This window comes from Folsomia candida, unplaced genomic scaffold, assembly GCF_002217175.1.
Source record: "Folsomia candida strain VU population unplaced genomic scaffold, ASM221717v1 Fcan01_Sc001, whole genome shotgun sequence".
In the NCBI taxonomy this organism is placed as follows: Eukaryota; Metazoa; Arthropoda; class Collembola; order Entomobryomorpha; family Isotomidae; genus Folsomia; species Folsomia candida.
Window position 1 is genome coordinate 11,531,374 of NW_019091193.1, and position 25,952 is coordinate 11,557,325.

A 25,952-nucleotide genomic window follows, 5' to 3' on the forward strand; every position below is an offset into this window, starting at 1 on the left:
CGACCCCCATGCAACCAGAAAATCTTATAAATTCTTTGTTCTGAAGGAAAACCTTTGAGTGTTGCATACATATTTTTGAAATAAATATCACGACAATTTTTTTCAGTCACACTTTTTTATTCATTAAATCTTATCAGTATCTGTATTATTTTTGCACTTTGTAAATTACATACGTAAATCATCATTTATGGTCTAGCAATGTTAAAAGGAACTTGAATGCATAAGGAATTAAACGCTTCTGTACATACTCATCATAATAAGTAAATACAAATAATCATATGAAACTCGTCACTAGCACATTCTTTAAATTACTACTACTAAAAATGGAATACTAAATTATGTACCACAGTTAAAGCTGTTTTTTAATATCTTGAACATGATGACATTATGCGTACTTATTATTAGAGATTTCACATCGCAACTGTCATCAGGTAACCTTCATACACACTTAATACTTTTATAATTAGGGTAATTTGTTTGAAATGAATTATAGAATTTTATGTACACTATTGGTGATCATGATCTACGATTTGTTGGTGGTAATAATAATAATTATTATTGATGCAAACATTTTAAAGCATAAAATGTGGAATGTTGGATCAGGAGCAGGTTACGCTAAGGTTACGCCTTTTTTATATGTTGTCACTACTACGGTGTCCTGATATGGAAATGGGACTGGTCCTTACGTGGAAATGAGAAAAAGACCGCAATTACCTCAGTTTCGGTCTCAAATTATGAGATTGTCTCATCCCGACCGGAATCTGGAGATCCTAACGATGACGGACTTTTGTTGCTTCCTCCCCCTCCGCCTGCACCACCGTGATTAACCCGTCCTAGATTATTCATGGGAATCGAGTACGGTGAATAACGATGGATTCCCGTTCCTAATGGACTCGTGGCTGGCCCAATTGATGAAGGACTTCCTGGATAAAAGGGCCGTGGAAGGCGAAGTGTGCAGGACGAGTCATTATTACTCCCAGCGACATTATTCCCAGGTGGGCTACCAGCTCTGCTTCCATTAGAACCACCGTTGGACATTGGGCTGGTATTGGCGAACGGATGATGATGATGGTGGTTTGCTGATGAGGGCATTGAGGTCGGGACAGTATTTGACGACGAAGCTGCGGCCATAGCTGCTGCCAATTGTGCCTGATGAGCCAAGATCGTTGGACCTAAACCATGCAAACTTGCCCATTGGGTCCAGAGCTGGATGGGAAGTGGGACCGGTTGAGGGCAATTATTGGGACTGGAGGCTCCTCCACCATTACTGTTTCCACTGCCACCACCACCAGCTCCTCCACGACTACTCAGATGATGCGACACATTCTGGCTGGAATTAGCTGCAGCCATGGCGTACAATTGAGATAAACTACCATTTATGTTCAAGGCATTGGCTGCTGCCGCCATGTCGGAAATACGTGCGGATTGGGCTGACGATGGACTTGTAGGGCCAAAGGGTGGAAAGCCACTAGATGACATTCCGTTCAAGTGGTTCATTTGATTTTGCAGGTGTTGACTCATCCCGTGGCTCATTCCGGGTGGAGATGGGAATGGGTTTCGGAAACCAAGTAAGTGCATTCGAGCCTAAAGAAAATACAAGAAAAACACTTTGACAATTTTTTCAGTTTTGATATGAACATGATTTCTTAGAGTCTTGGAACAAATTTTAATCTTAATCAACTTTCCAAATTTGAATCTCAATCCATCTCAATCATCTACATAGGTACACCCATAAGTTTGTAGCTTCTGTGCTCACCTGCAGAATTGCTTTCTCCTCTAGAGTTAGTGAACTTGATGCCATTTCCAACTCAAAGGGACGCATCGGTGGTCGCATGTACTGATTTTCCACCAACATTGACTCCATCGTCTCTCTGGAACAACACAATTATTTATTTGAGGAGGTCTACGCCATAGGTTATGTCTTATGCTCAACCTTCATCCTTCCCACTAAATGCAATGCATATTCTGCATGTACCACATATGTACGTACGTCTAAATGAATTTGCACGAGGAGCATGCAATATATTTATAAAGGTGTGTGTGTCGAGGTGGTAGTAATAAAATAATAATGATGGTGAATGGTGCCAATCTGCGCAAGTTTTAATTTACTGTTTCAACATTTAATAAATACTTGCCAACCATGATTTAGTACACTTTGCCCTGGGCTCCATATAAATGTGACCCTGGATGATTTATTTATTTTTTCTTTGCACATTGCTCGTGTTAAGTTTCAAAGCAGAAATTAAATGACATGATGTTATAACACAAAATTATTTTATGCAACTTTACTGCAGTATAGAAAACAAACTGCTCCATCTTGTTCATGCAAAATAAAGTTGAGGCAGAGTGATAGAGAAAACAAGTTTTGGTTAAAAACGTGTTCATGTATGTGTTCATATGTACGTACAGGTAACCTGGGCATTCATAGTGATAGAATCTCATTAAAGAACTCGAGGTGTCAGGTAAACCCTACCACCTCCGTCTGGCTGAGTTTAGAAGAGAAGAAAAATTAACCTTGCTTAATACCTGGCCACACAAAACGACATGCAATAATCGAAAAGCAGCCAGGTTTCAATAGCATGATCACATCACACACCACGAAACACCAGCATGTATGTAACAATCCATGTAACAATGTAGGTACATAATATGTAACAATGAACATGGACAAAAGGATGCAGTAGAATTTACATGAACATGGAAATCAAAGATTATGTAGTGTTCTCCAATGTTAATTCTGTTGTATCTGTATAGATGATTATATTGAGGTTGAAAGGGTGGGCGAGCTTTGTTGTTTAAGACTTAAGATGTATTTAATTAGCTTTGAAATGGGCCGACTCCTCTGTCGGTCTGTATTAAAGGGCAGTGATGGCTACAATTTACAAAATTTCAATCCTAAAAACTTTTGAAAAAATTCCACTCAATTTTCAACGTTGTTGTTGAGTCTTCTTCACTCACTCGTCGTCGTCGTCGTCGTCGTCCTCGTAGAGGTTTATATATTTCTGGAATCAATGTATGTAAAATTTAACTCGACAAGACGTGGGGGCTGACCCGAGAGTGAAAAATTTACAATGCGTTCGAGAAATGTATGCAGCAAGGGGTATAAAAAACTCAAGCATTTCAACTAATCTAATCCTCCTGGCCGACACTTAAGTGCCACTACAAACCACATAAGTTGTACATTTAGATGGAGAACAGAGACGACCGCCCGCATTCTCATCATACAGACGCACAGCAGCTCTATATATTTTACTTTCATCTCATCTTTACTCAATTTCCTTTGCTGCTGCTACCACCACTAATAATACTGCTTGCCCATCTTCGCCTTTTCCACCACCACCAGCTAACTTTCCAACGACCGCAACCGTATCCAATTCGACCACATTACATTCACTGGGGGAAAACAAATGCCAAGTCCTTTGGTGGCCCTATTATTTCCATTAAGAAATGCTCTCTTTTTTTACTCCAATCCATTTTAATTTTCGGTATTTATCTCTCCGCCGTGTCGAAGAAGGAAAAGTAAATAAAATGTTGCCATATGCCTAGGCTTTCGCTTTTCGTCCCATATAATTTGCGGTTAGAGTACAGGTGGTATAAGTATAAAGTAGTGGAAACGGTATAATACTCTGTGACATTAACCTAGCCAATTCAGGTGTCATTACAGTGCAAAAAACTAAATTATAAGAAAGTTTCACGCGTAATTGTAAAATTGGTTAACTCGTGATGAGAGTGTAATAGAAAAAAGTTAGGGTGGAAAAGAAAACTTTGAAACTGCGAAACAAATTATAAAGCATAGTAGAGAAAAAGTGGCAAGGTGATGGTGGTCATATATGTAGTTAGCGTGATATATACTTATTTTGTCAACTTCACAAAGAAATGATTGATCTAAATGACAGACTTTAAGAACATAACGATAAATAGTTTTTATCCATTTTAGAAGAAAATCCTTAAAATAAAAAATTCATTAAGTGCAAAAAATCAAGTTATGCTAAAGTAATAAAGTTAAATTAAACTCGAAAAAAACTTGCCTTTCGAATTCAGTCAACCTGGATGAATCCCTGAAGCCCTTAGCTGTAAAAAAATATACATAAGATTAATGTAAAAATTTCAGAAATATATTCTATATTTTTTAAGGACTCTGTTAAATACCGAACGGGTTACTATCGATCTTCAATTTGGTGATCTGTAAAAGTAAAGAAAAAACATTGGTAAATGTAGAAATTTCATTACCACAGTTGTCCACCCGTAAATTTAGGAAATGAGCAAAAACTGGTGATACAAAAGCAGCTTTTTACAGATGCACGCGACATCAGCAGCCATTCAAGCTTGTCAAGATAAAAATAGCTTTATTAGCGAGATTCATGTAACAAGAAGCCTCTGAATGTGTAGAAGTGTATAGTAGTTGATGGCAAACATATACGATAAGTCATATAATAATTGTTGGCACCCTGTCCTCAGATAAATCAGAGCAGGCGGTTCATTATATAAGAGGATTGCGCATTATTGAGTTTTGTATGGATTGGATGTATCATGTGCGGCAAAATAAGCAACTCAACACGCTGCATCACATTTTCTTTTTTTGGCAGGTGTGAGTGAAAGAGAGAAAAAAGTACATGGTTCGAGAGTCGTGGTAGCGTCTATCAGTCATCCCTTCTCTCTTGGCCTATTACGACCCAAGTTTTCGCGTCAACTTCTTGTAAGCTCATTAATCTTTGGTAGTCGGCGTGCCATGGTGGCACATACGGAGGACTCGGTGCATCATGTGGTGTCGTTCCGCTTATGCAAAGAGGGCTTTCGTTCGAGTCTTGTTGGGCGTGAGATGGAATGGGATCAGGAAGAACAAGGAGGAAGCTCCCGAGAAAGAAGTAGTAGTTTTGGGTATGGTTTTGAGTTATGCGGGTATCAAATGGTCCGTAGCATTTTAGTCGTGTTCGCAAGTATGGTGCAATGCGGTTTTTAGAGGATAATTGGGCCACCCTGGTAGACTTCTCGATTCTTCTCGTCTGCATGATGAAGTGTCGAGATCACCTTCCAACACCACATTTTGCATGCCATCACACTTTGCTTTCATTTCCTCGTCTTCCTCTCCCCGTCGCGAGTTGGGCCTGTGTCAGTAGCTGCCTAATTAGATTGGGGTGAGAGGAGACTTATTATTGCTGCATGTTTATAGGAGAGCGAGATGTGTGCGCCGTTAATTATTACTGCTTCCTTTCTCAAAGTGTAAATGTGAGGCTGTATTTCATGTCATACACTTTTCGGCCCCTTCTGCCATTGTCAGAGGCAATAATGCTAAATGAGAGTCTCATAATGATTAGGATTCAAAATATGATGCGTCAATACATATCCTTCAAGTTATAGTTTATCGCTTCCAGATTTAAAACCAGTGTATTGTAGAATGAAAGTGAATATATACTTTCTTTTTGCTGCGGCTGTTTGAAGTTTTTTTCAAGCAACTCATTCTTACGCAATAAGGTATTTTATAAGTATCTGCTTCTGCGATTATTCAAGAGGTTTTCTCATCACTGCACGCATGAATTGTGACACCGAGATAATTACGCGAATGGCAGTTTTGCCACAACAGCCGATGAATAAAACGCAATTACTCGTGTTTATTGAACAACAAGAGCAAATTGAACGACAACGACAGGTAGTCCGACTGGCTGGAACAAATGTTCATTTAAACTGCGTGATATTAGTGTGAAGCACAAACGACTATCTAATAATTGAAGGATTTAATGGCACCAATTTTATTACATGGTCAGAGAGCGGATGGATGGATGAATTAGATGCATGCTAATTACCCACTGGAATAATAATCTATGCCATGTTCTACACTGGCCCATCCTGCCCGCTTACTTGCCCGTGTGATGTTCCTGGATGCGTTTATTGGAAGCGGACCAGACGGAACGGTCATTAGCTAATAGCCTCAACTCTATCCCACTCGGAGGAATCAGAAAAAGTGAAACGAATGGCGTGTGGACATGTAAAGGCCTGATTCGGTTCGAACCTTGTCTCTCTCTCTTGAAGCATATGTGGTAGATTTGTAATGTCGATAATAAACGGTAATAATGATGAGCTTTGTTGGGTAAATTGTTGAATAGCACGATGACGACGATGGCCGATAAAGAGAGTTGGCTGGCAGGCCATGAAGAGGACGACAGGATGAGAAGAGTGGGAATAATAAATAACGAATGATAATGGAAATTCATCATCCTTGATATCGAAAATGCGACCACTGAGTCAAGTGGCTCTTCTATGTTTATTAGCACAACAACTCAAACAGTAATTGGTAGATGGGTCCATATAATATTTTTACTTTACATGTGCACTAATAATGTGCATGTACTTGTGCTTATTAGCCAGAACCTTCTGCTTTTATCAAAACGATGCTCTTCACATGAAAGATCGCGTGGCAAACTGGCAGGGGCTCACACTTTACATGTGAAGAAAAAAACTCCCAGTGCTGCACATACTCCCACATTACATGTGTCCATTATTGTGTAGCCCTTATTATATTGTGTTCCATTGCATCGCAGAGGGGGTTATTATTTTATGCGATGGTGTGGCAGTGCCTGCCATGTCCGTACGTGTAGTAGTTTTCCCGAAATTGACGAGTAAAATAGTGTAAGGTGCTCGCATGACAAGCCTATTCACACCAAAAGCTCTACTTATTTATTTCAGGCGCCTCTATTCCAGAAACTATTACGGACATTGATACATTGATAAATTGTATCGAGTGGAGGTTTCTATTTGCAGAGGTCCCTTCTTTGCTTGATAGGATTGTCGAATCACCACTTTCATTTTGAGAACTTGGCACGCAATTATCGTCTCGGCTAATAGCTACCATTACACCCGTCTCCTCGTGAAAGAGTGCACAAGAAGGCCAAACCAAAATTTCAAATAAAAGACTGCTTTACTTTGTCCTCCATTCTTCCATGAATTATGGATTTTATTAATGATACAGTTACGACCCATTATTTGCACAACCGGACTCATTTCAAGCTTGGGTTTGAAGACTGCAAAATTCTGACAATGTATTTATTTCTTCATTATTACTATTATCGTGGCAAGCAACTCTTGTTACGGATTGCATGTGGAATTGGGCAAGTATTGAATGATGTAAGAAAAATTGTGAGAGGTTACACTTTAGTTAATAAATAGGCCCACCTCTAAAACCAATTCAGCACCCACAGTGTCAATGAAAGCATGAGCAACTTAAATAATAGTTTCAACCGACCAGTTAAATAGAACTACTTTTATCGAAGGAAATTGATAATGACTTTAACTCGATGCTTACTTGAACAATATACATAATGTCGGTAAGCAAATCAATCAGTCTGTATAAAAAATAGTATTCTAATTTGCAGTCTCAAATTGTTAAACTGATTAGCATTGCTGCAAATGATCAGAACGATGCCTACTAAAACTATTGCATAATCATTTTGATCTTAATGTCGACTAATAGTGTTTCATAACATGTATTCGATTATATGATTGACATAACATAATCGTAGTTACATACATAGTTTTGCAGTTGCATATTATTATTCTCAACTATTTGTCGTCCTTAGGTGTGTCTATCTGTTGATACCCAATGCGGAGTACAGTTGTTTTCGTTAAGGCAAGGTTCTTAATGTATTACATAACTGTATACCGTCTTGATGACATTTGATTGAAGCTCTGAGCGAAGATTTTCACCAAATAGTGTGCAGTGATCTAATCATTTGAAATAACAAATTAAGAATATTGATATTCTGGCTGCTGCTGCAGCACTAACAAGGGAAAATACCAAGGTGTCAAAGCGAGTGAAAGCTTGGCACCTATACCAAAGTGTGCCTAATACTTCGCTTATTAAGTAACTGAACAAGTTCCGTCATCTGTGTTGAATCACATTTCGTCAACTTGTGACGATATTTGTGAAAACTAGACGAGATGTGAATTTACACGGAACGTCCTTCCGTTTACTTAATAACTCATGTGCTGTGGCCATTTTGGCATAGTGTGAACCCTTAACTCGTTTGACACCTCGGTATATTCCCTTGTAACAGGTTTATTATTATTACTTATATAAGGACTAAAAGGGTACATATCTGTCATCTTCTACGCCTTAAATTTAAATGGTTGCTTTTCATATTTGCCTATCTGATGAGGAGAATGAAATGTTATCAGATGTTTAAAGCTGTCAATATTCGTACTCGAATAGAATCATTGATTTCCAAATTGAGTTTTCCACTTGCATCACTCTGATATGGACCCCACACACAGACGCACAAAACGACATTCACAATTCACATCAACTCTTGAACAATAGGATCTTGGCTACTGAACATGTAAATGATGCTGGTTCCATTTACGTACGCGAGATTCTTTTTTTGTTAAGTAGCAATCAAGGAATGTCTTTTTTGAAGTGTGACATGAGAGACGAAGAAAGTTATTTTGTGGCCGATTAGACGATGTGGTGGTCTGACACCTTCATCATTGTGTTTAGCGATTCGCTCCAAACTGTAGGAGGGAGTGAGTGAAGAGATCTTATTTCTCTTTTGGATTCAGACACGAGAACAATGATAATCGTTTGGCATTCAGCATCTCCATCATCAACCAACATCACTCTTTCTGCTCTCCTCTAAGTGCTAGCTGTCCATCATTATTACTTATAAACGAGTTATCATTTCAGCTGCAAAACTCATGACTATGTACATAAATGCATAGGTATAGAGGTATAGTACATATGTATGTACACACCTAAAATGCATAAGCGGTTGTGAAACTAAAAGGCAAAGCACCAATAGCAAGCCATACACAAAAAACTACAGGTTATGTAATTATTTAGGCTTACCAATTGATTTTGATATGCCGTAACTGCAGTGAAAACTGTTTCTGGAAACAAAAACGTTCGGAAAGATTCAGACTCCAGGTCACTCACAAATGCTCCGCTGGACATCATCCCTTCTCTCCACTTGACCAGATGCACTCTTGGTTGGTAACGATGCATGGAGTTTAGTACCAACTGTAAAAACAGCACCATTGAGATAAGAGTTCTTTAAGGTTTAAATAAAAAAATAAAATTCCAAAGTTCAGCACCAATTTGCTCTCGAAAGCAGATTTCTAAAAAAACAATGGGATATTATTAGTATACAGTACAAACGTACTGTACAGCAGGCTTACCTGTCCGCTCCTACCTACACATTTCCCTATAACCTATTCGAGCGGACAACCAAGCCTGCTGTACAGACGCCGATGCATGATAAGAGTTAAGCTTCATTTTTGTAAAAGAAAAAAAAACAATTCTGCGGAAGGATTATTATAGCCGTAAAATTTGATTTTTCTAAAGTGCTCAGAAACAAATTTTGCACCAGACTATTTAAAAAAAAGTGGATTCTAATTGGTTAAAAATATATGTAAGATGGCTTGGAACATTGACCTTGGAAGAGAGAGTAATTAATATTTAAAAGAGATAATACTCACATGTCCGTGTTTATCCATTTCATTGTTTGTCAACTTGACCTATAAGAAGAATTATTAGCATTCGTCAGTACATATGCATCTCAAAAAAAACGTACTGGTCGTCAATATTTTTTTACCTTTTCAAAAGAAACGACCTGCTTCTTGAGCTGCTCACCGTTAAATGGAGAATCTGGATGAATGTGAAGCCTCGCAGGAGCTGGATAAAACATTTTCATGTCTTAATCTCTAATTTAACAATGGAAACTGAAACATTCGAACCGGGGATCAATCAAGTATGATTGAGTGATTGATAGCCGTACGCTGTAGCATTAAACCTATTGTTGTACTATAGTTTCATTCTAATGAACTGTAGAGGCGGACCAAGAAAGTGAGATAAATAATACGTGTTAATTGGATGGCTACATAAGTCCCTACCTACACGGTCCTTGCATGAAAAATACTACATATACTTCTATGTAGAATTAGCGTTTCTGTCACGATGAAAGTTGTGTGAGGTTATATTTCATGCACAAATAAGTGATAAATTAGGTCCTAATACATAAATGCAACTCTTTCAAATACATATCACACGAATATGTGACACATAAATACATAGTTGCACGACTAAATAAGATATGGGGAATTCGGCTGATAATCGTAATAATGTCGTCAGATATACCTTGCGCTTGAATCAGAGCATGTATCAAAGTGTAATTCGAAAAAAAAGATTGATAACTTACCAGGAGGATCTGCTTTTCCAGCCACGAGCCACGACGAACGGTGATAGGCATAACGATAGCTGTAACAGCAACAACAACCAATTAATATGCAAAAGTATTCGTACTGACAATTTTGAAGTTATCGGCAAAAAATGAAGGTCGTGTTTACAAGCATTAGTCAGTTAGGCATTTATTAAAATAAGTTGAGGCTGTGTACTCACCGCTTGTTATCCACAGGTACAATGTCCATCAACACGGCATATCTCTGGTCAGGGGACAGGTTGGAAAAACTCGTTCTGATTACCGGAAACATCCTTCTACGACAGGGCCAATGGCAAAACAGATCATCATCAGTATTAAAGACACCTCAGGTTAATTGTTGTCAGATCATTATACATATGGACTGGATATTTACTATTTATGCATATGCACATGTCGTAGTCTAAATAATAACTCATCTTCATCATCTGAATAATAAATGTGACTGCCAGCATCATACATAGTACTAGAATATTCTCGATTAATTAAAACTAGCATTTAGTGTAATTCCGATTATTTATGTATGCAGAATTTGGGTTGATTTATATGAATACTTTTTATATGGGTAACATATATGATGCATTATGATTAAGTCGTTGCGGTTGATTATTCCAGCATATACATATTCTTATATTTTAATAAGTAGTTCCAGTTCTTGAAAGTATGGTTGACAGTTCATAGTATATTTTTTTGTAAACAGAAACAATCAATGATCATTATTTATCCTTTTCATGCTCCAACGTCACTTCTGTCAAGACTGTCAACTCTCGCACCAAAATATTATTCCTCGACTCAATAATAAACAGTCACCAACCGAGATGACAAAATGACAATCGTAATCCTTCCATTCAAAAATGAAAATTAATTTGATTCGGTTGTTCTCTTTGCAACGTGAGATTTTTTGTGCCTACGTTACTACGAGCTCGCTATTTGGAATTTGGAAATATGGTATCTAAAATGATAGTCATAAATTATCCACTAAACGCTAACAAGTATTAAAGGCAGCCTCATTTCCAACTTAGTCAATTTGGAGAAGATAAGTTTGAAGGGGTGGTGTGAGAAAGTCTTTTTATAGCGCACTTGGTTTCTCCAACTTTCCAAGTGGATTTCATTCCCGTTGAAGTCATCAAGATAAAAGTTTGCCAATATCCGTTGAGTTACAGTTAGAACCCACTCTCTCACATCATAGGAGTGAGTGGAGAGAATCCATTTACTACTCACTTACTACTCACTCACTCGCTCGCTATATCCTGCCACCACGACTACCAACCACTCGTCTCATCTCTTTCTTCCTTTCTCTCAGCCATGTTACTTCATCGGAGGAACAACAAGAGCCAGACCAAAAAGTGTAGTCGCCCTGGTATATATTTTCTTGGCGAGGTTTTTCGACTGGAGGAGATAGTGATATCTGGTCGTCGTCGTCGTCGGAGCCAAGTTCATCCCAGAGGAAATCCTCCTGGAGAAAGATGAGAAAATGGAGATGAGAGTCTCGACAGGCTGGAATGAGTGAAGCGTTTGGCTTGCTAAAGGACTGAAAAGCACTTTTCAGCTGTGCGAAAAGTTGAGATGCGAGTTGAAGTGCCACTTTTAAACTCTATTTTGATCTCTCTTATTTCCATTCCACGCGACCGTCTTGCGTCCCTCCTCTCATCTCTCGACCCAACAATAAAAACTTTCCCAGCTCACCACGTCTCAAGCCCGGCTGCTCCTTACCACAGGGGCTCTGATGGAGATAATTTGATGCAAATTCCTTCAGGGACCTTCATTTACATCTCATGTATGAAATTGCATGGATGGAACTTTTCAGAGGGTTTACAAAAATACGGCTGCATAAGATCATCAGTTTCGTCCTGGGAACGCCAACAGGATACCGCAGCAGTCCAGCAGTATTATTATTACTATTACTATTATTATTATTGGTAGTAAGTAATAGGAGCTGGGCAAATAATATTGAGAGAACTGGATGAATTGAGTGGTGGTTGGTGGTGGCAGTGGTGGTGCGGTGATGGGTTGAATTTTACGAGATTCTGGAAACGATCTCATTTGAATTCAGTCCAAGTATGTAAAAGTGGCTTTCATCTTCATTTCCATGAAGCCATAATTTGCTTAAATTATGAGGCAAAGTATACGAGAGGCCCATTTGTGTAGTGCATAACTCAATGAAGCCTAAAGAGAGATTTGGCAGTCATTTGGTATTACTACAGCTGCAGATAAAGTGAGACTGCTACTACTGCTCGTACGTATAAGATGTACTTATGTACATTCAAGTCTCAAGTGCAGTATGTCGTACGTACTATGCGGATCCATTCTGTGTCCATATTGGGAGTGTTGTGAGAACAGTGTCGCTCGTGTTCTTAAAGCTGGAATGATATTTCTCCACTGCTGAAAGAGGGAAGAACGTGTGGTCTGGCATGAGGGACTATCACTAAAAATATCTCCTTTATGCCCCAGCAGACAGGAGCAAGTATGAGAAACAGTCTTCTTCCAATTTAAGGGCTTACGAACAGCGGAACGACCGAAATTGCTGCCGCAGTCACATCAGATCGTTTACATAAAATATATCGCTCAAAGTAGTGAACAGCGTGGCAATAAAGACAATAGTTGTGGAGAGAGCAGAGTTACATTATCACGAGAGAGCCGTGGCAGAGATAGCTGCTCCACCACGACTGCGACAGCGTTGTTTTGGCAAAGAGCCGCATAAAACAGTCTTATAACCAAGTTAGCAGATAAAATCGAGGCTTACGAAAAGTTACTCTTGCTGATGGATACGAAAATTATCTGCCAAACTTGAAATTAGAACTGTTAATGGCCGCATCGACGATGTTCCGTTTCTCGTCCTTTCTCCTCATTATTCCGTCCTCACGACTCCTCTCTCCGCTCAAGCACAATGACAACACTAACGACCACAGATTTAGCATTTCCTCACACCACCCACCACCATCTCCACGAATAATGTGCAGTACCACCACGCCATCCTTCGCCTCGCCTGCGCCCGTCATCGTTCCCGTATAATCATCAACTACTAAACTCAACAACCAGCTTCACATTCCATATCAGGCTTTTTTCTCTCGCTCTCTCAACTTTCCACTATAATTTTTAATACGTCGGCTCCACATGCGTGAATCTCATCATGCATACTTCCATATCCACGAGTTGCCATCTCGTTGATAACGTGGTGGCATGTCGGCAGTAAACCATGCGATACTGCATAAAACTGAGGAATGTCATAAAAATGAGAATGTAAAATAGAGTAAAATGCGAGACCGTCAAGGGAAAATGTGGGATAATTGCGGGATGGGATGATGGGAGGAAGGGAAGAGTGAGGCATCAGCGGTTGGTGGGATCTAGGAGCACTTCCGGTGGGATGTAATGTGTTGATTTAGCAGGACCAATGGGGAGGAGATGGGTTCAGTTCAGAAATATGCTCGGTTTTTTGGGAGAGGGCGAGCGGTCTTGTTTCCCTGCCCAGTATTGATCATCATCCTTCTTCTCCTTTCTCGGCTCCGCGTTTCACCACCAACTCACTTTCCTCCTCGTCCCCCTCTCCACAATTTCCATACTTGGAGCCATGCAGACATAAATACACCCACCACATTCCACCTCCTCCCTTCCCTGCTCATTCTTACGTACATAACATGTAGGCTTATTACTTACTGCATATGCACATTCCAGCATTGTTATTATTTTCTGACCTTGTTACAAAATAACAAAAAAATGTGGAAAAGTCTTGCAACCTAAATGTACGAATCTTTGGTTCGAACGTAGTCATTCAGGGAGAAAAAATAGTTTTTCCACAAATTCAGACAAGTACAAATGATTTGCATGGTTGTCTTGAAAGAGGAAGCGGAGGAAGATTATGAGGAAAACGTATAGAGGGCCAAATAGGGATAAAGCTCGAGGGATTGTAGTCGTGGTAGACCATTTGGGTTGGTGTGGAGAGCAGAGATGGATAAGATGCTTTATACTTTCTTCCTCCAGCCTCATCTTTTCGCGAGGAGAGAGAGAGGAGGACGAGGTGGAAGGAGAAAGTCCAAGTCAAGTTGAAAAGTTTTTGGTGCTGGTGAGTGAAGGTGCAATAAGTTTGGAGGAGGAAAAATATCCATCTCTCAACTGGTACTCTGAGGGAATTGGGCGATGGTGAAATCCTTCGTCGTTACTACCGAGGCGTGAAAGAGGAGAAAGTCAGTCTACGAGACAGTGAAATGTACATCAATATTTCATTGGACCAAAGAGTGAGAACTTGCTAACCTTCGAAATGAGCCCAATTTCTTGATGTGAAGCTGATGGATGAAGTTTTATGACCACGGCCGTGCCTTTCAGACTACGAACATACGCGAGGATGGAAGTTGAACCGGAATCATCACCCACTACTGACACCACATCAGCGTCAAAGTCGTGAAAAGTTTTATTATTTCTCAACTTGAATCACACTCTGTTCTATTTATTTCCCAAGAAGCAATATAAAATTTCTCCACTTATTATTTCCTTCCTCCTAAAAACTGACTGAGTGATATGACCGCCCCACAATTCAATTCCACTCGTGAGCTACCTATGATGTACGTATGTATGTACATACGTGGGAATTGATTTGTTCTCTTGCCAATTCCCTTCCTGCGAGTCGTCTCATCAAGAGAAATATACGCGCATCCCACTTTTATGATGCATATACATATATACTACTATATATTACTAGTAAATATTACTAATACTAATGTGATCTTTAGACCAAGCTGAGGTTTTACACATGCAACCATTGTGAAAGTGATTTTGATAACGTTCGTCTTATCCATAAATTATCACTTTTCTGGCGTTGTCTACGGGTTAGAAATTTGAATAAGAGGTAGGGACTCGCTACTACAGAGAGAGAGATGCGATGGGATTTTTAATGTTTTATTTAATATTCAGTACCCACATCGCATAAACAGCAGCGATGGCAATAAGCAATGGTCATTGTAATTGACTCCATAACTCATTCCAGCACCATTCACCAGGGCTTCTAAAACTCGAACCTGGTGATCTTTCGCAAAGATACACTTGTAACGAAATCACTGTTGAAGTGACATTTACCTCATGCGGTTTCATCTCTAATGGAACACACCCCGTTTCATCCCATCATGTCCCACCACTTACTGCACTCGAATAAGGCTTCCTCCTCCTAATAGAAGACATGCATTCAATACTTGGATTTATCACATTTATCCAACGGACGGTGGCTGGTGGGAGGAGGATTAATGAAAAGTTGACAGAAAATTGCCCCACGCAGCTCGGACATTATCATATTGTTATGCACTTGATCTCCACCAACAACAGCACCTCATGTGGCACCACCACCACCTCACTTGCTTGTTCCCCTGTCTATTCATCCTCGCTCACACTCATCTGCATACCACGACACACTCGGTAGCTGGCAGAAGACACTTGGCACAAAGGGTTCGTGAACGTGAAAGCTGAGGAGACAAGTGGCTCTTAATACGTGAATACACAAGTCAATGCTGTCGTACCTCATAAATTCAACCCTTTCAAAGCTCCCAGTATTCATTTACTCACTTCAACCAAATCATAACTCATGGCCTTATCTTGAAGTGTCGTATATTATGTGGGGCTGGCTCGATTCAGACGTTCATACAACAACCAGAAGAAGAAGAAGACGGTTCAATCCCGCAAGTGCAAGAGTGATTCCTCGGCACAGGGATGAGGAATTGTAGAAATGCGGCGCTATATGCACGTGGTGGTGGAAAAATGCCTGTCAAATTAGCATGCACAAAGCGACGGAGCATCAGGGTCGCTTAAACATTTATTTTATCAGGATAACTGCTGGAGAAAGCATTTCCTCCACCGACAAGTCTTCCATGCTCTTCTCCCATGCACATTTTTTCGCTGCGTTTGAAAATTTTAATTTTTTACACGCCGAAATGTTATTCTAATTTTATATGCTTGTCGGACGGGATGGAATATTCAAGTTTCGAATCGAATTAAAGTTTATACGTTTACCTTGTCATGCAAGCCCCACAACTGCGAGGAAGTTAATAAAATTAGAGGAAAGCGTATAACCCACTTGAATGTCCCGAAATGGGATAAAGTACCGAATTAACTCGGGACGGATGATGTTGATTTGATAGATGTCACTTGAAAATTACTTTATTTTACTCTCATGTGTGCAATGTCAACCACAATTATTACTTCCATACATTCGTCTGTTGGAAGTTGGAGAATGGATCTCATACATTATGCTCGTGTACATGTACGTATGTATGTACATAGGGATATAAAGCCGTGTAAGTGATTATGGGCCACAACGTTCCTCCTAAATGAGTGACAGGAAATGGTAATTTTGACGGACAAGTAGCACGATCACCATTAAACCAACTCCCAAAGCAAAAGTAATGCATACATATGTATGGCTATATCTGGGCAGCAAGATTATGGTGGGAAAAGTTGAGCGTAATAAATAAATTCCCAACATTCATCCGGGATTCGGTTTATTCACTTTGGGAAAGCACATAATGATCAAATAAGTGTGGAAAAAGTTGTTTTCACAAAGAAATACGATCCTTGTGGTAACAATTTGATGTGTACGGACAGACAACACTTGTTGTACACACATCAGCTCTCTTTTCACTCTAAATTAGCAGAGACAAATCAACCGACCCGACAGATATGTGTCTGTCTATATGATGAGGAGGCTGGTTGTGCACTTTGACTTTGTGGCATGAATAGCGTGTGATCTGTCCGTCATTCGTCCATTCTTTCATTACTGCAAGTCCCCAGTGATATGACTCAATTTGTTTCCAAAAAGGTTACAATTTTACACCCTCAGTGTTGCACTTATTGCTTATTTAATTTATGGGAACTCTCTGATGTCCCCACGGACCGAGCTGATGGCTTGATTAATCTTAGATTTAGATGTGAAATGATACGGTTCAATCGGAATGGATGGCAACCAAGGGGGAGTTGGCTCAATGATACAAATTTGGTACAAGCATATCATCATCATAAAATTGTTCTGGTTGCTCCGAGGGTGCATCTCATTTTCCGGCCGCTGTCTCTCCCTCCCTCCCTCTCGCTCACTTGCTTATGTGCTTGTGCACTGTAACTTTTTTAGCGTTTTGTGGAAACTTATCTCACTTTTCTGGGAACTTGGCCCCTTTATTTACAACTGTATTAACCCTTCGCTAATCTAACGACGTTGCATCTCATCCCGACACACACGCAACGCTTGCACGAGGGAAGGAAATGATTTGAGAAAGAGCTTCCTCATGTAAATCTTATTGGCAGAGAGGCAGACGTTAATGCGATGTGCAACTAGATCTCTTTTCCTGCTGGAATATATATATGCGCCTTTATACGTATAAATACATATCTGTAACATGCTACTGAATTTTGTGAAACAATTTTACATGGTCGTCTGACTTGGTCGCACCCCCACAAACCCAGTAAATCTAACAAAAAGTCATACACCTTCATATGAACGAAGGGCGAGAGCGAGAGAGCCTCAGTAGAAGTGCGTCGGCTGAATTAACTCAATTACGAGAAAGCCATTCAGAGTGGGGAAATCTTTCTGATCTGCTAAATTGGTTCTGTTAAACGATTTCACTCATGCTTTAGAACAATGTGGTTAAGAAGTTTGAAGGTGTCATTATGTTATTATTATCACAACCAGCGCTTCCCTGCATATAACCTTTGAGTCAGCATTTTATACTTATGCGGATGTTTTACACGAAAATATTTCAGCTCTAATAAGGCCATCCGTGAACCAATTTGGTTCTGTTAATTATAATCCATTTTCATCAACATTATTTGACAGTTAAAACCAGATTAGAGATGAAGTTGAACTTATTTCTTCTAAACTCATGAGCCCTCTTTAGAACTCGTCTTAACCAAAGTCTCATTATCTTCGTCATGATCATCCATTAGGCGGTTGCAGACTTTGCTGGTTCTCCTTATCTGAATTATAAATGTCACATTTTGTCATGCAATAGTAGGAATTAACTGACGCAAATGACATGCAAATGATATCAAAGGTAACATGAGACTCCTATATACTCACATACGTACATATATAATACGTAGGTACATACACACGTATAAAATGCAACCATTGTGGAGAGGGCACGCTTTACTTGGGCGTATTAATATTTGACAAAGTGAGAATGTAACGGAAAAGGACGAGCTTGGTGCTCAGCGAAATGAAACATCATAATGACCAACTGATGTGACAAGGAATGGTACATTTTATGAAATGGTGCAAATTACTTGCATGTTTGGACTCGAGATGCCTAGATAACGAGAGGATGGGTTGGATCGAGAAATGGGATGGACGAAAGGACGTAAACGTGTGGATATCTTTGTTTAGTTGTCGGACATTAGCATGTTTGTGGTTTGCTGTCCGTCGCACTTGGCTGTGCATGCACAACATGCCACAAAATAATATAATAACCTGACAATGGGCAAGGTAGACAAGGTGTATCAACAAATGTACGTACTTATTGTTCATAATAATGATATGGGATTTTGTGTTTTAGACGCAAATCTATATACTTGCCCGACTCTCTTTCATTATGTGAGAAGCCAAATAAAGGATTTAATGACAATAGACATTAGAGCAGCTCAAACCGCTGCCTTTATTTGCTGCCTATAATATGTACCAACACAATATTTGTACATTTATATACGTACTCGTAGTACACAGTTAGTGTACTTAACCCTGTATAAAGTATAGAGAATATGCCAAGAACATTCAATCTCACTTCCTTCACTACTTGGAAAGTTCACTTCATTTTCATGTAGACGAGAGAGAAAGGTGGCTGACTGCTTGCACGACACAGGGCTACCAACCAACTAATCATTAATGAATACAACGAGCGACGTGTTACATTACCACCAGTCGAAAGAGAATGACCAACTCCGGATGTGTTTGAGAGAGAGACCATTCATTCTTCGGTGTGTGCGTATGTGCATTCATAATAACAGGCAAAGTGCCCAACCCTTCTCAGGACATTCGTATAATAAATAAAGTCACGCTTTTCTGCCTCTCTGCATGCTTCATGCGTCGTCTAATCATCGTGGTGGTGGGAGGAGCTCCTTTTAAAACCTCATCTACACTGAATTATAATACCATCAATGTTTTACATACGCTGACACTAGAGACACAAAAGGAAACTTGCTCGTATTTATTTATTTTCCAGAATTTGGACATGCATTTATCAGAAAATTGTCGGTTTTTAACGTATCCTGTGAATACGTAGTAAGTATTTGTGACATGTCAATTGGAAACGGCGATGGAAGGCGAAAAGTGATTGATGAAAAACTCTCTTCAACAGACACAAGAGTCATTTCACAATATACAAGTCAATCGATTACCAAGTTGCCATTACTTTTCTGTTTATGACCCATGATATTGGATGTAATTCGCCCTAATTCATTATGCTCTATATTTAAGTGTATTCGTAGCCACCCTAATTCTGAGGAATAAAAAGGGCTTTAGTTTAATTAACAATCAAGCTAATTAAATCAAGTGCACTCTTAAAGTGAATTGCTGGATGGGAGAAAATTTGAAATTCTAAAATGTTCTTTTTTGCCCAACTTCAATAGACTTATACGAATTATCTTAAAACTTTTAAGATAATTGTTATACGTACTTGAGTAAAAAAAAATATGATCGGACCCGCTGCCACGTTTGATGGTTGAAAAGTTATGAGGATAAACCGTCGCCTGCACATAAGCCGTTTAGTTTAATAAGATTTTACACACTCAATCCCACAATTTGAGGGTAATAATTATGCATCCTTGTACAGGTGTGCGACTTAATAACCAGCTTCTCTTTGTCTTATTCCTTTTATTGCTTGATAATTGCAACTGCAAAAAACATGGGATACACGCCAATCTCAGATTTATGTGCGAGGCCTTATGTCATCGACATTTAGTTTTTTGTGACCACCAGCTAGAATCTTCAAATATTTGAAAATCTCTTGATCGGATTACTGGACCCTGAAATTATCTCGGCCGCATCATCAGACTTCTCGACGGGTCCTGTTTTCAGCTGGACACTCTTTACCGTGAGAATACACATTGCCTTCTCCTGCACGAACAATAGCTCTAAACAAATAGATCGGTTGGTGTTCGTTTTAATTTAAGTAACTTCAAAAAGGTCCCTCATCATTTGCCTAATTTATAAATTGGCCAATTTTTTTCTACTACTTTTGACATAGATGTGTACCCGACAAACAAGGGACTTTTTCTGGATCTTGTAATTTAATTTGATGCAGATTACTAGACGCTTTGCCGAGTCGGTGGCAGGTGAAATTTAAATATGCAAACCCTTTGCCCAATTATTAGTATTATGTGTTTATTACTATTATAAAACTTATTCTTAAAACTTGGTTCCTTCTTTCTACCCAAAAACATTGTTGCATATGCATAAATAAGTACATATGTGGAGTAATAATTAAAATACGGCTTACCTTCCACTTCTCGTAATGATCATCTCTGTCCCCAGCTCGTGAAACTTGTCCCAGAGCTCTTTGGTTTCCAGATGACAGATGACGTGTCTCAACTCCTCGCAATTGCATCGCTCAATCAAAAGCGGATTTTTAGGGGTTGATTTGTCGTTTCCAGACCTCTGATTGCTGTTGTTAGGAGATCGTTTACCGGGAGAGCAGCTTCCTTCACTTTTTAAATCCCCTTCGTCGTGGTTGACCACTTCAATGGTGTCCCGGGAGTCGGATGTGGAAGAAGGGACGTCGGGCGATTCCCTGCCGTCCAAAATCGTTCCCATTTCTTCCTTGATGTCCGTGGTAAGAGATTCTGGGGAGTCCATCATTGAACCAGGCGTGGACTCGACAAACCTCTCTGGCAAAATAAAAACATGTGCCTGCTTTACTTTCCTGAATTATGGTGCAATTATCAAAAGTTTCACAATTTTTCGTTCACATCCTTACCATCCATCTCGTGAGAGTGATTTGAAGGTTATAATGAGACATAAGGAGTTTGTGCGTGAAATTACATATGCATATGCCAGTCATAATTAGATTTAATTTGTTTGTCAAGAGGTATTAAATCAACGTATCAGTGCTTACTGCTATAATGTCAATTAAATATATTCAGTAATTTGGTTGCGTTTGAACATTTATTTAGTATTTTGCTACTACACGAATTTTTTAAACACAATGACACAAAGTCATTATATTAATTGAGTACGGTGGGATACATATATTACTCTTTCTCGACACGATTTCGTGTGAATTTATAAACACACTTGTGTACTCACCGGAGAATAATTTTTTACATTTTAGAAATGTAGATTATCAGCAAAAAATTCACAGTAGTCGATACAATGATTTTTGAAGTATAATTATAAAGCTCAAAGTTTCATCTAATTCGCAATCCTGTGTAATTATCCTTCCCAATTTTACATGTCAGTTCAGTACTTATTTTGACAAGTTGAGCAGGTTGAGGTTTCTGATACATAGTTTCTTTTCACCTGGACGCATAATAAGTAAGAGAAAGAGAAACCTTCCCAGGAGGCGGCTCAATATTTGCTTTGTCCAGTTCAAAATCAATTATAAAAGGTGTTAAACAAGTAAGGCCCGCACAGTGGTGGTTCCGCAGTGTGTAATTATCATCACCAATTAAACGGGATTCCAACACCTTCAGCACAACCAACCACGAGGAAAAAGCAATGGATGCACTCTCTCGGTCATCGGACACTTTTGTCTATAATTACTATTTAGCCTGGAGTGACATCCTTATAAAAAATTAAAAGTCTGCCAGATGCAGAGGAAGAATTGATGTGGCATTATAACCCTCATACATACATAAGTGGTAAATATTACTGCATTTGCAGTGAAAACTGTGTAAACAGGGCATTTCGAGAAATTCGATTATTAATTCCAAGAATTCTCCAACTCTTTATAAACCTCAATTAAAAAAAGACCCTTTGTTTTATTATGTATATATTTATGCATGTTCTATTGTTTCATAATGGTGTCAGAAACATGGATAAACAGGAGATAATGACAATCACACAATAACAGTGTGTATAAGGAAAGAATAATGCAATACTTTTCCGATTGTCGGCTCAAAATTTTATTCCTCAAATCATAAAACTCCTTCTACATACATATGTACCATCTACTTAGTTATATCAATGAGCTACACATAAACAAGCGTCTGCATTATTATTTCCACTCGGACGGGGAATAATAATCATTGCATGTTATCCAGTTTGACTGAGTCTTTGAGTATTATTATGAACTCTGAGACGTCTGGCCCAATTTAAAGAATGCGAGTCAGTAAAACGAAATAAAAGCCTTGTTTGTTGCAGGCAAACAACATGTTTCTTGACACATCACTTTTTGTTGTGCCAGGAATATTAAAATTACGTGCTATTCGTACTGGAAATAGAAACATGTAATAAAGAACACAATCTAAATATGAAAAAATTAAACCTGCCACCAACGATCATCTGCTGGTAAAAGTAGATCAAACATTTTTCAAACATAAACCCACAAAAACAACCAACACGTCATGATGTAGTATATTTTTGTACTGTTAGACATCATAAAATGGAAATCCGTGTCAATTAGCTAACGGTGTCGTCTACAAGAGAATAATAATAAAAACATGTAAAACCAGTGTAATTACTACGATGCCATGTGTAGTATGTATGTAGTTTAGTATCTAGTTTTCTGGAAAATACGTTGGTCAGTTGGATTTACATTGTAGCATTGCACACTTTTCTTTAAATATTATGTACAATTTTTGCCAATTGCAGAGTCCTTAATCATGCATATTTGCATGTTGATAAATAAGGTTCTGCTTTTGGAAATGATCATGTATGTATTTATCAAAGTGCAACAGTTTCTATTGATGAGAGAACGAGAGCCAACTTATTCCCAGGCCATACAAGTGTATAATATTATAAGCAATCCTAACGCATATGTATGTGCTACTTGATCAGTCAGGAATGCCGCAACTTTTTCTCCAGCCGATCAGTCAGAAGGTCACTTCTCTCTTCTGCCGTATAATCATTGTACTTATTTACGTTCCGTTTTACAATATGTACTCATCACGAACAGCGACACGGAGATTTCGCACAGAAAATTTTTCCTGAGGATCGTTGAGGAGGAGAGTGGTGTGAGTGTTATGTACATAGTCTTTCTTTCGTGAAAATTACATGGTTTGGTGGAAATAACAATTTATTAGACAGACATGAAATAAAAGTAAATTCGTCAATTAATTAAAAACATTAGACTGAGAGTTTGATCAAGGGTGGCCTTTCATCCGATCTTTGGCCACAGCTTCTTCTCATGATCATGCATTACACTCGTAACTTTTTAGCAATGCGGATAATTCTGAAGTAGTATAAAAATGCTAGTTTTTTACAATTTATTGCGTGCAACAATTGGGGCGTGATACATACATAAATACGTACACGGTTGCAACATTTATGTCATTGGAAATATTTAATCAGCAAATAAAAAAATATGCCTTATACGTTGATTTTACATTTATATCAACAATCTAAAATTTGTCTAATTGGTCTATTCTAATCTTAAATGTGGGCAACTATCAACGTTACCGATCAGAAATCTAATAGTGTAATTGAATTTAAAATACCAGTTTGTTTGGCATGCCACAATTAAACGGTTGAATTGATGGAAAGAATCATCATATTGGACAACTAATTGATATCTTGAAAATGATTTATTGATGGAGGCAGCCAGATATGGAGTTTTATTATGACTGAATAACAATTAGCTTACAAATGCCTTATAAAGGGATCCAAACCATGAATTAAGTCAGAATTAACCCCATCAGATATATAAATAATTGGTGAAGGAGAGTGTATCAAACTCCCCCGTATTTCATTACGTATCAAAAGATATCCAGATGCACAACCAAAGGATAAAACCTTACCCACACTGATCATCCCATGATCATCTTGCTTTGGTAACACAACCTTCATTCGGAGGATGTATAATATTTTGATGTGTATGTATGTATACTCTAGGTGCATAGTGTGTGAAGATGTTATGCTCGACTTTCCAATTAATATGCACCGAAATTACTCTCCAATATGTCAGCATAATTGATAACTTGGATTTATTTTGTAATTTTTCATTGTTGGCTTCAGTCCTTTTCCACTACATATGCAACAGATTTCTTGCTAATCCACTCATGACAAACGACATTATGATACGCCACCCATGTGCATGAACCAGGATAAACGAAGGAGGGGGAGCATTTTCAAAATGCATACTTTAAACATGTGGTCCATGTGGTCGTATGTTCACGATTATGCGTATGCAGCAATTAGAAAAGGATTAATAGAGGGTTATTGAGTCCACGCAGTAAGAGGAGGAGTTGGGCAAGAAATCGATTGCGGACGATACAATTTTTTAACTGATGCATCATATACAATGTTTCCGGACAAGAACAAACACTAATAACTACTTCGTAAGTAAGTATGAATAATCAATTAATCAATCAATCGAGTCAAAGACATACCTAATGGTCGAATCGTATTGCTCAGCAGTTTATTTTTGGCCTTGAGTTTCAGAACTTCGGCAGCAGCTCGACCGGATCTGCCTATTATTGAAGCAATTGAAAAGTCAGAGATCTCACGTGGAGCTCGAGTTCCCATATCTTCCACGTCCATTGTGTACGTCACCAACATGGGGAACTTGAATTGCAGCAGTTTTGTTTCCTGAGATTTTGTCAATTTCCCCAACAAAGTACTTTCTCCAGCAATGAGTGCCACCACTTCTTCGTTACTATTAGTTCATTATTGCACTGTAAAATTGAGTTAACACACCTCCTAGTTTCTTAAAATTTGACGACTACAAGGCAATTAATACCTCTGATGACTTTTAGCAAGTACTACACGTTAGCCATAGTTAACAGTTGTAACGATACAGTGTTCTCACTCAATGTGCATGAGCGTTCCTGTTGATGAGTTGGTCGTAAGTAGTTGATTTTGGGACCCTACGAGAGCTCTGGCTCTCATGGTCCGATGCGCACAGGAGAAATGGTGGTGTGGAGACTGTGTGTAAATTTGTGACCCCGAGAATGCAGCGTTTACAACAAGCCAGGTGAGTTGTGTGGTGTAAGCGTTGAGTGACTGAACTGCCTACCGATACCGGCTCACTACTCCACCAAATGAGATTGGAGCTGATGATGACTAAAGCAGGAGCGAAGACTAGCTAAACTGCTAAAGCGAGTCTTCTAGTTGTTGTGAAGAGGAGCAGGTAAAAGTAAACAGAGGCTTGTCGTTGGTCTTCATGTGTGGCTCTTGCCCTGCCCGAGACGCTCAAGAAAAATTGTCCCCCATCGACGGAGGAATTGGTGGGGATGATGAGGAAGGAGTAAGAAGGTGTCTCGTGCGGAGGAGATCAGGTCCAAGTGTCATGACTTGGTGTTGGCATACCCCGGTTATATCACACAACCTGTCGCGGTGTCCTGTGAAGCAATTACGAGGGGAATACCACACCTCAGGACCACCAATCACGCCAACTCAGAAGAATTCCTCTCTCCTCCGGTTTAACCAACCCCTTTGCTATCTGTTCTCCGTCTTCTCCTGCTTCTAAAACAACACACGGGCAAAATCTCTCCCAATCCACACAACTGCTTTTATGTAAGCAAGCTAGGAGAACACACGCTACGTCTATTCTCAGCCTGCCTAGCTCAAGATCTGCATCCACAACGACGCCTTTCCTTCCTCTCTTTTTTTATTCGTGGAGGAGAGCACAG

General features: G+C 39.1%; 1 protein-coding gene across 2 annotated transcripts; it reads right to left on the reverse strand.

Moving 5' to 3' along the window:
• Positions 1-540: 540 nt before the first annotated feature.
• LOC110842307 (T-box transcription factor TBX18) lies at positions 541-25,952 on the reverse strand. Of its 2 annotated transcripts, XM_035859867.1 has the most exons (12): positions 24,711-25,952; positions 20,663-21,050; positions 10,385-10,480; positions 10,185-10,243; positions 9,582-9,661; positions 9,466-9,504; positions 9,082-9,105; positions 8,837-9,007; positions 4,150-4,183; positions 4,029-4,071; positions 1,757-1,871; positions 541-1,584 (listed from the first exon to the last, which is right to left on the reverse strand). In XM_035859867.1, the coding sequence occupies exons 1-12, from the start codon at positions 24,877-24,879 to the stop codon at positions 733-735; spliced, it is 2,070 nt and encodes a 689-aa protein (XP_035715760.1). In that variant the 5' UTR covers positions 24,880-25,952; the 3' UTR covers positions 541-732. The 2 variants fall into 2 exon arrangements, with proteins under 2 accessions (XP_035715760.1, XP_035715763.1); XM_035859870.1 differs by lacking the exon at positions 9,082-9,105 and having other exon boundaries at positions 24,711-25,951.

Excerpts from the sequence above, each read along its gene's own strand:
- LOC110842307 (XM_035859867.1), bottom strand. The coding sequence starts at position 24,879 with ATGTTGGTGACGTACACAATGGACGTGGAAGATATGGGAACTCGAGCT. Across the intron at positions 21,051-24,710 it reads CAATACGATTCGACCATTAG|AGAGGTTTGTCGAGTCCACG; the intron begins GTATGTCTTTGA and ends TTATTTTGCCAG. Across the intron at positions 4,184-8,836 it reads CGGCATATCAAAATCAATTG|ATCACCAAATTGAAGATCGA; the intron begins GTAAGCCTAAAT and ends TTACTTTTACAG.